The sequence below is a fragment of the Somniosus microcephalus genome, chromosome 33, assembly GCF_052327205.1.
Source record: "Somniosus microcephalus isolate GS21.2 chromosome 33, FLI_Smic_1.0, whole genome shotgun sequence".
Lineage (NCBI taxonomy): Eukaryota > Metazoa > Chordata > Chondrichthyes > Squaliformes > Somniosidae > Somniosus > Somniosus microcephalus.
The window spans coordinates 30,026,012-30,040,189 of NC_141019.1; the positions used below are offsets into that span (position 1 = coordinate 30,026,012).

Consider the following 14,178-nt stretch of genomic DNA (forward strand, 5'->3'; position numbering starts at 1 on the left):
AACTCCCCCCCCCCCCCTTTGTAATTTAACAATGAACTTCTAGGAGGCCAGCTTTACTGAGGTGACAGAGCAGAGGTACAACATTAAACTAGTGGAGATTTACATTCAACTGTGGGTTAAATTGAGATTTCCTGTGACTACTCTGCATTAGTGGCATCATAAACATTGCAGGAGGATCTCACATGGCCACTAGCTTATAGGGACATGGTCAACACATTTCAGAACATAGGAAATCCTTCGAGCCATGTTTACACATAGGACCAAAGGAATTCAATCTTTCCCCACGACTGGGTTCAGCATCTCATCCGAGTTTACACTCTCCCATCAAATTGCATTAGATATTCCATCTTATATGCCCTTTCCTTCATCAGTTTCATCTAAGTCCATTCCCAGAAGAGGCAAGATTGCAGAAAATTTACATATGTAGTTTAGCATTGCATGAAGGTTTCAAAATACATTTGTCAAATGTTATAAAATTCATTTGGTTGTGATGAAATGCTAGATCTAATGATTGGCAAGGCTATAATAAGCTATTGGAACTGGAAGACTGCACAGGCAGGGAGACCAACACTATGCCAATCTTTCCCCAAGACATTGCGCATAGACACCAACTAATCAAGAATTATTTATCTTGGATCAAAATGCTGCATAATTCATTACCTCTATTAAAATTCATCATGATTTTCAAAGGAAGGCATACAGAATTTCAACTGACAATCACCAAGAGATTCCCCTACATAAAACACTGTCTAAAAGCTGCATGCATTCCCTTATTCTGCCATCCTGATGGAAGATTTTGTGCAATTATTGAACAGGTTTCAACATCAACACCCACACATCAGGAACTGTATTTTACAAAAATAAAATGTTTGTGCTGATTCTTGCGAAGCCCCCTTCCTGTTTTAAAATAACCAAAGAATTTGAACAGAAGGAGGCACATTCTCCCAGAGAGGTGTTCCAATATATCTTAGTTGAGAAACCCAGGCAAAAGGACCAAGGTTCATTATGCAGGACACCACCAAGGCTGCAAAGAGAAGACAAATAAATTAGAGGATTGGTTAGCAGATACAAGAGGGAGAATTTTAAGTCTCCCCGATCGGCAGGGAAGGAGCGGGAGAGCAGTTAAAATGGAGTGGCTCCATTTCCCACTGTAAATGTAAATCGAGGGGTGCTCACACAGCTGGGCCGCCATGTAAAGTTGTTGGGAAACCAGCAAGGTCACTGCATGCAAGTTTTTAAAAAAAACTTTCCTTAGTGGGGCCATCTCGCACCCGCACCACCCCCCCCCCCCCCCCCACCCCGAAAGCAGGAGACCCTCGGAACAAGTTAAAATTGGCCCTATGTTATTTATTCCAACTAGATCTGTGCTCAATATATTGGTAAAAACGAAGGAGGGAAAGAAGTGTTGCTAGAGCAATTGGTTGATGGGATGGATAATGTACGTTATAAATTTGATTTTTGAGGGATGTATAGTGGGATGGCTGAAGAACTGTTGGGGTGGCTGCATCTCGACAGATTTCTTTTTGCTGGAATGTGATAATTTAGAATATAGTTAGAGAGAAATCAAAATTGGGGAGAAATATTTTGTGGAATATGATTTGGCAACAACAAACCGTAGAAAATAGCCAATTAGAAAGCAGGAAGAGAGATACTTAAATACTTAACCAGTTAGAAAGAAGAAATTTGTCTGGCTAACAGGTCATATAGGCATAAACCTGAGATTTGTCTACTTGTTCCTGGGATCTGGGCGTCACCATGAACAAATAAGTAAACGTCAAGTTTGAGCCAATCAATTTTCTTCTTCTTAACTGGTTGTGTTCTAGTCCAGTTTTCTCTTTTCTAATTGATTATTTTCTACTTTATGTTATTCACAAATTATATTACACAGAACTCTCTTCTTATCCACAATGAATACAAGAAATTTTATTTGAAAGATAGATATTTAGAAAAACTAAATATTCTTCATTTCTCTCTTCAAGACAAGACTCAGTTTGTTACTTTAGCTTACTCCGGTCTCTGATCTCTGGAACTCCTCAGTGTTTCTTTCTTCCTATAATTTACAGGCTTTTAAAACTCCAAGCTTGGTGTCATCTAATCACGACTTGCTGATCTAGCTCATCTCTCCTGCTGTTTTCAGTCTTGGTAACGTCCTTCACTGTGGGCCTCGGTCCTTCACCTTAGGCTTTGAAGAAAAGAAAGCTGCTTTTCCCTCAGGTAGTTCGAATATGAAACTTGGTCAGAAGTGAGTTTTATTACATTTTCCTTTTATTATTCTTTCAAAATTAAGTAATCACAGCTTAGGTTTCAGAGTCATCTTTGCCTTTGTAAAGCAATTACAGAAGCTTCTGACTCATGTTGCAGAGTGAAAGTTATTGTAAAGGTTTCCATAGCAACAAGAGAAGGAAAAGTTACACAATGAGATAAGAGTTCAACCTGCTCATAAACGGACTTTTCGCTGGCTTACCAGATTTACCTTCTCTAGATTATTACTGATATTTGACACCAATTTCATCTGTTCAGTGACACTCCTTTACTGTCCCCCGATTGACTGGGTCATTGAATGCGTGGTAGGCAAGTCAGAGATGGAAAAAACCAAATCCCTACTCCCTGAAGTATCCAGTAACATGCAAGAAATGAGTTACATAATCCATATAAATCCCATCGTTACTCAAAGCAGGAAATAGAATGCAAGAGACCATGAGAAACTTCAGACAAGGTAAATAGCCACATGAATTGTTCAGGTTTCAAAACTGTGAATTCGATCAATTAAAGGGGTAGCGTCTCATGAATAAGCAGCAACTTGGTTTTTGTTTGGGAAGACGGGCAAGTCACAGTGACATCACACGAGTGACATAATGTGCTTTGATGATTTACATTACACCGTGTACTTCTAAATAACAAAATGGATTCGATAAAGGCAGTGTTCCTGCATTTGACGTACCTGCGATCTCCTGAATGCTGTTTGCTCGCATGTCCAATAAGACTGTACCGTTAATGATGCAGCTCCGCAGCTCGAACAGGCTGTGTAACGACAGTGTGGCGACATACGGTTTACTCCAACGGTCTCCACCATCCTCGACGTCTTCTTCAAACTTCAACCACCTGCCAAACAGCACAGCAAAAAGAAGTTTCATCTCAACTTTTCACAAACATTCCCAGAGCCACATGGCTAATCGGTTAGCTACCAGGAAGTTACTGCTAAAGACTGGGCTGTTGTTGAGACCATAGACTGTGAGGGTGAAGGAAGATTGAATAGATTAGAAAAGTCAACTGAGCCTAAAGCTGAGATTAGTGCCTTGTAATCACTTCCATGTTCTTTCAATATAAGTAGTGGATTTTGTGCGGGGTGGCTTTTCTTCTGTACTTGATCTTCTAATTGACAGCAGCAGGTTATGCCACCAGCCACAGCCAGAACACCCCATGTGGTCGATGCATGATCATATCTAAACTGAAGGATTAATAACTGAAGTGATCACAAGTTTATTGAGTGACAAGAATTCACAGTTTATTTTGAGAAAATAGGCAAGGGACTAAAAAACACATTGCAGTCATTTGTGAAAGCTTTTCTTGACAGCTGATATGCAAGAGGTAAGTGGAGTTTCTTTTTGGTAGGCCTGTTGCGGACTTTCTGGAATTGAACACCCCAAAACCTCGTCGTCATCTCCAGCATTCCCGCCATCTACAAACGCAACAGACATTTCACACACCTGGCAGTCTCCTTCCACTCCGCATCGTCACCTCCCCGCACGCAGATTTCATCAAGCTCGGTGAACAGTTCATGTGGAACGTGCTCTTCATCATCTTCAGTTCCCAGAATGAACTGCACTCGCTGGGAAGGGGTGTCTAAAAAGCAGACGCACAGCAGGAGGTAATTAGAATTTAATAGATTGATGGGATCAGACACTGCTTTTGTGATTTGAAGGATATGTAGAGACAGAGACAGCGGTATATAAACACAATCACCAGGAAGATCCTATGGTGGTTTTATTAGGATGAAAACCTTCATCTATTCTACGTAAATCAGCTGCTGTGAAATGCACAGGTTAGTCTAACAGAGCCTTAACATTTCCTTTTGGCACCAAATTTATTCAAAATTCAAGTTTGTTAAATTTTATTTGTCTCATCTCCTGTTATTCCTCTATTTCTCCCCACTGAGATTACTCAGCAGTACATCCTCCGTTAGCAGAGATACCACAAAGGTCCAGGCTGTGGATTCATCTTGAACTGACAGCAGTGCCTTCCTTGGTTCCCACCAAGAGGTTTTATTGTAGGCGAGTGTACTGGAAGGAAACTGCTGCCCATGAGGTGCTTCACCTGGTGTTCCATTGAAAATAGATGGAGCTCATAGGTGAACTAGGGTATAGGGCAAGTCTAAAACATGAATCCATAATCACCTGGCTGGCACGAGTTTGTACTACCTATGGTATCAGGCTGTTATTACTCTTCCAACAGTTTCAAACCCACGGGTTAACTTTAACCTGACCCGCCAGGTGGGAAACTGACGCGATCAGATCGGCTGCCTGTTTTACACCCTCCTCGATTTTACTTTCTATTGACGTCAACGGAGAGCAACATCGCGCTGTGTGTAAAACAGGCGACCGGTCAGATTGTGTCAGATTCTCACCGGGAAATGGGATCAGAGATCTCGGACTAGAAATTTGTTGGCGTAAAACAGGTGCACAAGTATCCAATATGGCACACGCTCATTCGGCGCCATAAGTGCCTCGCCCACCATATTGGATCAGGCTCCTTCATAGGCGTCCAGGGCGCGCATTGGAAGTATTTAAAACACTGATTAAAATATTGAAATAAGGGCCCTATGCTTGTAGGACCCCTTTGTGAAATTGGTCTGCCCAGCGCCTGATTAGCCACGTGATAAGCTCGCACAGCAGCTCATCCACGACTGGTTAGTTGCTGCTTTATGCTTAGAGGTGTTTTTTGGCCTATTTTCACACTTCTAACACGGATTTGATTTCTGCTGCTGGACAGCTTTTGGATGCCCTCAGAACAGTTTCACTGCAGTCATGGGTGGTCTGGTAGGTCTGCCTTTGGGGCTGGAAGACGAGGGGAAGCAGCCATGAAGACGGGAGAGAGCATGAGCAGCTGGGAGGAGGAGGAAGAAGAGGGCACTGCGCAGGAGGCCACACCCACAGCGGGTCTTCAGGGACTGCTTCTCCTGCAGGAACCTCTTGGGAGGAGCAATGTGTCAAGTGATTTCGCTTCACAAAAAGGAGGCTGCTGCCACTGAGCTATGTCACCAGCTGCAGCTACAACTCCAGCCTCAAACCATGGCATGGGCAGCACGGCCTGTGGCTGTCAAGGTCATTGTCGCCCTTAACTTTTAAGCAACAGGTTCCTTCCAGGCTGCAGCAGGTGACATCAGTGACATTTCATAGTTTTCTGTTCACCGTTGTATCAGGGAGATCACCGAGGCTCTCTACACCAGGAGGAGCACCTACATCTCTTTCCCAATGGACAGAGCAAAGCAGGTCTCGGCTTTGCTCACTTGGCAGGCTTCCCCAGGGTGCAAGGTGCCATAGACTGCACCATATTGCCTTGCATGCTTCCCATCACCATCCTGGCATCTTGAATACAAAAGCACTCCCCCCTCCCTCGATGCCCAGCTGGGTTGCGACCACAGGCAGCCCATCATACAGGTCCATGTCCAGTTTCCTGGCAGCAGTCATGATTTGTTTATCCCACGCCAGTCCTCTGTGCTGACTTTATTCCAGTCAGGCTGTCAGGTCACAGGATGGCTACTGAGCAACAAGGACTATCCCCTTAAGACTTGGTTCAGAACTCCTGTCAGGAACCCGGGTACAGCTGGCCTACAATGAGAGCCAGGCTGCCACCAGAAACATTAGAGCAGACAGTCTGTGTTCAAGCAACACTTGTTGCCTGGACCATTCGGGAGCAGCTTTTATGTATAACAGGCAACAGAAATAATTAATAATCACCTTTATGCAACCCCTTATTGCCCATCTTCTGCGCTCGTTTACCTACCCTAGTGCTCCTGCAAAGTGTATCCTCAGTGGCTACAGCTTGGGAGGTGAAAGGCTGCTGAACTTCCATGGAGGACACTTCAAATGGCCGTGGTGGGCGACCTCGAGCAGCTCTGGGCCTTGAGGGCCCGGCTGCAGAAGCTGTGCCTGGACCAGAGCAGTCTGGCCCAGCTGGCTGTGGCGCACTAACAAGGGCACTGGTGGAGTGGCTGGCAGGGGAACAGGCATGCTATCGTCCTAAGAGAGGACAGCAGGCACCTCGCCTATGGCTCCAAGCCACTCTCCTGGGACTGCGTCTCAGCACTCCTGCAGCTCTGCTCGAGAACTGAGTGCAGGAGTGATGTGACACTCTGGAAGCCCCGGTCAACACTCGCACCCAGAGCCAAGATGGCAGCCGTCTCATGGGAGCAATGCGAGATGCTTTGGAGGTTGTCAGAAGAGACTCTATCATGGCGAGCTCCAATGTTGTCTTCATGGAGCTGACCACTCGCTTATGTTGGGCAGAATGGTCTTCATGCTCTTCGAAGCTAACAGGTCCCCATGCTCAACATGCAAGCTCACAAGTACACTGCCCAGTGTACCTAACATTTCCTGGTGTATGCCCATCAGCCTTGGCCCTTGAAGTCAGCATCGGAGTCCTCTGCAGCAGAGCTAGTGTGTGATCTCGCCCTCCGGCAAGCTGGCACCTGTGACATCCGAATCCCCTGCCCTAGCTCTTGCACACTTGTGCCCGGTGATTCACCGTGTGAAGACTTCTCCTAGTCTATCCTCTAAAGCAGGGGTTCTCAACCTTTTTGCTTCAGAGGCCCCTCTCCAGTGTTATAAAAATTCCGTGGACCCCTGCAACACAAGTATTTTTTTTATATGAATGTTAGTTATTCGTAGCTCTATTACACCTTACGTAAAGAGGAATTTATTAGTAGCTCTATTACACCTTACGTAAAGAGGAATTTATTAAGTCCTAAATTTACATCAGCAAAATACTGCAGATGCTGGAAATCCTCAGCAGATCCTGGAAATCCTCAGCAGATCAGACAGCATCTGTGGAGAGAAACAGTTAACATTTCCAGTTCTGACGAAAAGTCATCGAGCTGAAACTTTAACTCTGTTTCTCTCTCCACAGATGCTGCCTGACGTGCTGAATATTTCCAGCATTGTCTGTTTTTAATCCTAAATTTACATTATGTGCCCATTTGCTGCCCAAGGTCTGCTCTGCCCCATCAACCATTTGCTTAACTGGAAACGGACCAGGAGCAACAAGAGCAGTGCTCAGTACAGGCTCGATTTGTGCACGCTCGGTCGGACGGGATTAAATGCCAGGTCCACGTCCTCCATTTCGGTACCAAACCCCAACACGGCGGTGAAATGGCGGAGTTGGGTGGCACATGAAAGAGGAGGAAAAAATAAACAGGGCTCTGAGCGGCGTTACCCACCTCATCGCCATAAATCCTCCCCAACACTCACAAATATCTGGCGGTATCTCAAAAGGACACACACGCCCAGACTAGGCCTATCCGTTCGTCAGAGAAGCACCTGGCCGTGAATGGAAAGTTCTGAGTCCGAGGTACGAGGAAAATCGTGATAACGCCTTCAGCTATTTGATCAACTCAAACTGTAGATATTGATTATTACAGCCTTGCCACAGGCCCAGGGACTGGAAAGTCTCTTTCTTCTTTCCATCCCCCCCCCCCCTCCATGGCCACGTGGCATGCACACACTCTTCATTGACGGTGCCCCCCTCTCTGTCTCAAACACCAGTTTAATCAGGAAAGAAGTGTCTCTTTTCAAACACGCAAGCGGCTTCCAACCGACAGAGCGGCTCCACATGAGGGGAAAGAAAAGGGTTGAAAGGAAAGCTCACGCTACCTGGGCCCACGCATCGCCGGACTAAGTCACGGATTTCCCCGCCCCCCAGCTCAGGTTTTAATCCCCCGGAAGAGAAGTTATAACTCCCACTATTTTATTTAATAGTTAAAAGCAGCAAGTGGTTTATGTATGTGGAAGCAAATAGGGCTTGTTCAAAAAAAACTTACCAAGATAAATACTGCTGTAAGTCAGTGACAACGCAAAAGGGACTTGTCTAACTCGATTTTAAATCCCATGGCGGGTTGGAGTCGGGTTCAGGAGCCGCTTCCGGCGGGAACAGCTGCAGAGTTGCGATTTTTATTAAAGTACCTTGTTAATTTCACGGAGGTGCGCTGGCCCGTCCAATGAGTGGGATCGGGTCGGCTGGCCGCCTGCCTCTGATGATGTCATAATATCAGCTGCTTTTAAAGCTGCCCTCCAGCCTGAGCCTTTTCCATTGTGGTTTCCTGCACTTGATTTAAACGCTATGACTTCTTCCAGAGGCAAGGCAGCTCCTCCTTTTCATGATGAGTCCCTCCAAGTTCTTGTGGATGCTGTCAGAGCGCGCAGGGAGATTCTCTTCCCTCCTGATGGCCGGAGGAAGCCTCCTCAGCAGACTAAGGCAGCCTGGCTGCGCATTGCTCAGGAGGTGAGCTCAAGGTCAATTTATGCACGGTCATGGATCCAGTGCCGCAAAAGGGTTAATGATCTTGTGAGAACGTCAAAAGTGAGTATCCCATCTCACTTGCCTTCACACCGCTTCCCTTCTCTTCTCATCACCAGCACTCTGCGTTGTAAGCCTCCTCCTTCATATCCCACCTTACTCTTACTTCCCTTGCACCCTTTCCTATCCATCTCTGTCTCTGCACTGAATCACTTCAGCATCCTGTCTATGCACCCCTTAGTTGTCACTGCATGACAGCGAGAGTCTAACAACAACACAGGGAGCTAGCTTCCTCTTGGCACCTTACCCCATCTTCGTCTCCCTCAAAGCTTCTATGGTAGAGATTATTGACCCTCACTCCATCACTGTGGCTGAAACACCGCTTGTGTCCCTCCTTGCAGGAAAAGATAGCCCACAATAAGAGGGAGAGAGCACTGACTGGAGGAGGAACACCTACCCTAGCAATACTGACCAGTGCCGAGAAGGCAGCAAACGAGATTGTTGGAGGTGGCGAGGACCTGGAAGTGGGCGATGGAGAGACGGGCACACTAGAGGAAGCTGGTGACATAATAGAGTTTCATCCCCCTCAGAAAGCAATGGAATATGATGTTCATAGAGAATCACTTTGTATCATCTGCTCAAAAGGATGTGTCTGCTACATCAATATCATATCTAATTCAAGCCTTTACTCTCCCACAGGACCATCGAGCGCCCCCCTCCCCACGATCCAGGACGAAGACCCGGACAACTCCTCAGAGGAACCTGAAGCCTCTGAGGGAGCAGCGTCACCAGGACTCAGCGCACCCAGCGCAGCAACACACACCTCGGTAGGGCCATCACGAGTTAGAGTAGTGTTGCCACCTGGTCTATCACAGCCCACAAGTGAGCAGCAGCAGATGGTGGAAACAGCGACAGCAGTGGAGAGTCCTCCTCCGAGGTCGCAGGACTCTCCTAGCTCTGCTGAGCTGCATGCAGACGCCGTTACTCTGGGGCCTTCCAGAAAAAGAGCAGTTCGTGAAATACAGGAACAAGTGCAGGTGTCTCTGGAAGGGTTTGCCTCCAGGGTTAGTGAGAGTGTGGAGAGAATGGAGGAGTCCATCGCTAACATCAGCACTGCCGTGAAGGCAATGGCGCATGAACGCACCACCATGGATAGGATGGCAACCTCCGTGGAAAGGATGGCTACGGCCATGGAGGAATTAAGTCGCCAGAGTCAGGAAAACATGGTGACTGTTCAGAATAGAATGACATCTCTGGAGGAGCGATGAGCAGCTATTGAGCAGAGAGACCAGAGCTTCATGGACGTCCTTTTGAGGAGGACTGCCAGTGCCGATACGGGTCCTCATGGTCCCCCTGAAGTGCAGCAAGGTGCTCTCCTGCCACTTGGCAGCACTGAGGTGTGACTGACCCACGAGGGGGATGTTGTTGGCAGGACAGAAGGAAGTGCGGGCTCTTCTCTAAGCGCTCGCACGACCATGCCACTACGGAGCCCTCGGTCAGAGACCCACTTTGCAGCGACAACAGAGATGGCCATTTCAGCCCCTGCACAGCCGCAGGAAGAGCAGAATGTTGAAGAGCCCTCCCAAGCTCCCAAACCCAGAGGACGCACGCCAAAGGCGTCTAAGCAGGTGCAGCATCCTGGTCAGCAAGATGCCTCTACATCTGCTAAAGCCACGGGGGAAGCACCACGTAGAAGCACACGCAAGAGAAAGAGTAAGCACCTATAGTCATCCGAGTGATGTTTCTTTTTTTTCCTGACTCTTGCTGGTGCATTATCCTTTTGTCATGTGTTAAAGATAAATTATGTCAAACAGTTGATTGCGTGGCCTATGTGGCTCAGGGCAACTTGCATTTGTAATGCTGATGGTAAAAGTGATAGGAAATAACAGTATAGCAGAGGTGAAGTATGACGTTGGACAAGTGTCGCCTGTAATTACAGAGCCATATGGTGGCCACCTATGATTGAAGAGTAAGCTTATGGTAGTGTGGCATACCCTGGTTGACAGGCAGCAGTGAACTGGAGGGATGCTGCATTGGTCACAACAGGGCATGCAAGGCTCCCCCTCGTCCTCCTCCTTTTCCTCTTCCTCTTCCCAGGAAGATCTGCGCTGAGCCACACGGCTGCTATTCCCCTGATTATGAGGACCAGGGTGAGGGGGCATAAATGTTTCCCATCCCCTTGCTAGAGATTTCATTTGAGGTAACAATCTTGCAAGCGCAGAGTCAAAGTGGCCTGAAATTATTCCATTCATGACACACTGCTGATGGGTGTCAGCTTGAACAGTCAGGTGGTCAGTAGATGTGCAAAACGTTATCCCATACCTACAACAGCAAAGTTGTTGAATTTAATGTCAGCCATGTTTCAGGGGTGCTTTTAAAGCACTCCACGAATGCATATAAATCATGTCCTCCAGCAACTCGTCTCCTTGAACCTGGCCCGTTTGACTAGTCGGGAAACAGGAACTAGAAGCAGGAAAATGGGAAACCACCATGAAAATAGGATTAGCAAGGCAGCTAACAGGCTGTTAACTGCCTTAACCACCTGTCCCACCGGTTGGAGACGGGTCAGTTTGGGAGCGGCTGAACAGATACTCACGAAAAATCGGGTGGGGGCGGGTTGGGTATCTGAAGCCATTTTTCCCCGTTTTCCCAACAGACCTGCCTCCAAACCCGCCTCCTCAGGGCTATTAAAAATCGAGGCCAAGGTGTCCAACAGTAAGAACCTGAATTGACTGTGCATGCAGAGTCTTTGTATTGCTGAGACTATTCCACGCGTCTTAATATACAGGGGAGACTACTGATGGTTATGTCTCCCCAGTATATTGATGAGATAAACCAACTGGCAGATCCTTGAAATCATCTTGCAGATCCCTAGGAGGCCGTGGACCCCTTGTTGAGAACCTCTTCTCTAAAGTACACGTGGTGCCAGTCTTTGAACTGGTGCTTGAGAGGGTCAGATCGAGTGACATTGCATCTTCAGGAAAGCTGGACTCCTGTTCCTGAAGTCGCACAGGGTGACCACACCTTCACACTCTTTCATTTCAGCTGCTGAAGGGAGAGCAGAGAGAAGTGGCTGCTGGTAGCAGCTGCCAGTTTGTCATGCAGAGTGTACGGGTGAGATAGAAGAAGTGAGAAGGGAAAGAGAGAAGGGTGTGAAGAAACCCTGCATGATGTCTCCTCCGGTGTTGCCACTCGCCATGGCCTTGACTCTCCCCCTGCCCATGATGGCCAGCACATTTTCTTTCATGAGGGAGAGGGTGCGCTGGCAGGCTCGATCTTCTCCGGTCACAGCCTCCTGTTACAAGTTGTGTGCAACCTTCTCCTGCAAGAAAGGAGGAAGGGAGTGTGTTGGTGGCATCCTTGAGGTGTTTAGCGAATGTGCCTGCCATGGTTGAATAGTTCATATGTAGTGTGTAAGATGTGAGGTGTGGGGAATTGAGGGTTGCGATAGTGGCGAGAGTCGGAAGTACAGAGTGTAGGTAGGAGGAGAAGGAGATGGCGTGAAGTGTGGTGCAGTGATTGTTGGAGAGTGAAGTGAAGTGGGGGAGGGGAGTGTTGAGAGTACAGGGGCTGCGAGTGTTGCAGGTGTGAGGAGAGTGTAATTCAGGTGAGAAGTAAGATTCTTACCATGACAACTCTGCTGAGGTCATTGAATTTATTTCAGCATTGCAGCCATGTTCTGGGAATTAGGCTCCTGACATTAATCGCCACAGCGACCTCTTCCCACTGGCGACAGAGGTGTTGCCTGGAAGGCTTTCAGGGTATGGCAAGAAGATTTGGAGGAAATGTATTGCATTTGCTTTTTTTTTTTTTTTTTTGGGGGGAGGGGCAGGGAAGTTTTAACTGATTTAAATCACCTTTCGCAGGAATTTTTCAGATTGGGTTAGGCAGAGGCTGCGACAGTGTAGTTATGCACGGTCTTTGAGGAAGTGGGCTCGATGGGTCAAATGGCCTTTCCTTGTTCCCTAGCTTCTTATGCAAGGTCATTTTACTTCCCAACATTGAAACAGCGCCTATGCTGTTGCCCAAACTGACTCTGTCCTGCTAATAACTCATAGCAGGAATGTACTGTTTTTTGGACAGCTTCCATTCTGACTCACCAGCTCAAACATCTACAGGCAAGACACATTTTAGTTCATACAGAATAAGCAGTGCTATTTACAGTGCGAAATGTACTTTCATTTATAAAATACGCTCTGATGCTTGGTCAACATGGTGCACGAATGTCTCGCTTAAAATGATGTTAGTTTTCTTTCTAAGCACTCATGGTAATTTAGTAGGAAGCAGACAGTCCCAGAAGATTATAATTGCATTGCTTTCATTATCCTCTAAATATGCAATCTAGATTTTAAATTGCATTTTCCTCGAGTCTACCATTTCTATCAAGTATCAAGTAGCGTGCAACACTTAAAGGAAATCCTCAAAGGGCCCTCTGCTGCCTCTGCCCATTTGCAACATGTCAAGCCTACTTACATCAATGTCTCATCAACCAGGTTGATTAATTTTGATATTTCAGATCCAAAGGCCAAAACTTGGTGGTGAGACAGTGTAGGCAGGTTTGCCAACATGTTACCAATACCATAATATTCACCAACTAAGGCCTGTTGAGGGGAACAAGGTGACAGGTATTCGAGGTCACATCAACCAGAGTCTAGGGAGGAGGGAATTTAAAAAACAAACAGCTTTACTACTATCCAGTGACCCCTGCAGATGTCAGGTGAGAAGATGATTAGGCTCAGCTGTGATGCCCTCCATAGATGAAAAACCTGCCAATGACCATCATCTGGCCTCATACAAGAAAATGCCACTTAGTGAGATACCGAACAACCTACCCTAGTGACATGAATCAGTCATTCATGAAAGAAAGACTTATGAAATAATACTGAGCAGCCTACGGGTGGCGCTGTCCAGGGAGAGTATAAATACTCGGGCGCGGGCCCAGCTTGCGCAAGACATTAACAGGAACTGGTGAAGGACACAACTAGACCTCCATGTTGTAAAACAGTTGATTAAAAGCTTTGTTTAACGCTTAGACCGAGTGCCTAGTGGTTTTCTTGCGTCACCTAGTATTAGTCAAAGCTTTCAGGAGCGATGAGGAGAAAATTGGTGGTAGATTAGGAACAGGTACATCCTATGTAATTATTAGAGAGCATGCCTATATGGGGACCACGTCCTTGGGAAATGTGCCACCAGGTCGGTGGCTTTTGACAAACAGGCCACAGAGTATAATTGGAAATGCAACTTGCGCATCTTGCTGTTTTTTGCCTCTCTGGCCTCTCCCTTTCACTGAACTCCGTCTTGTACTCTATCTCTGACTGCATAGGTAGTAAAAGTGGAATGGTTTGCAAGTGTAATTTACAGTACTGGAGTCTTTTGGAAATGGTGCGGCATAGGAAATACGGAACCAGTCCAACTTCCATTTGTTTTTATTTTGTTAAGGCTTGCTCAACACTTAGGAGGCATCATCTTTGCCAGTGGGGGCATCGGACTTACCTTGCTGTAATGTGGCAGTAATTGCAAACTGCATATTTCAGTTAATGCAATTGAGTAAGATCTGCTCTGCTGCCCTAGGCAGAGTAGAGCTGTTGCACTGTCGTGTTACCTAGTGCTTTGCTCTAATGAATTGATCATCTTTCAACCAGTGTCCACGAGTTGGGGGTCCTGTCC

At 46.7% G+C, this 14,178-nt stretch overlaps 1 protein-coding gene across 3 annotated transcripts in view; it reads right to left on the reverse strand.

The window, feature by feature from the left end:
- The window catches only part of LOC147097075 (electroneutral sodium bicarbonate exchanger 1-like), a 197,199-nt gene that overhangs the window by 59,278 nt on the left and 123,743 nt on the right, over nucleotides 1-14,178 (reverse strand). For all 3 annotated transcript variants that reach the window (XM_085972875.1, XM_085972873.1, XM_085972876.1), the window contains exons 4-5: nucleotides 3,708-3,843; nucleotides 2,942-3,102 (exon numbers count right to left, since the gene is read on the reverse strand). In XM_085972875.1, the coding sequence (XP_085829001.1) occupies nucleotides 2,942-3,102; nucleotides 3,708-3,843 (297 nt within the window). The remainder of the gene's footprint in view (nucleotides 1-2,941; nucleotides 3,103-3,707; nucleotides 3,844-14,178) is intronic.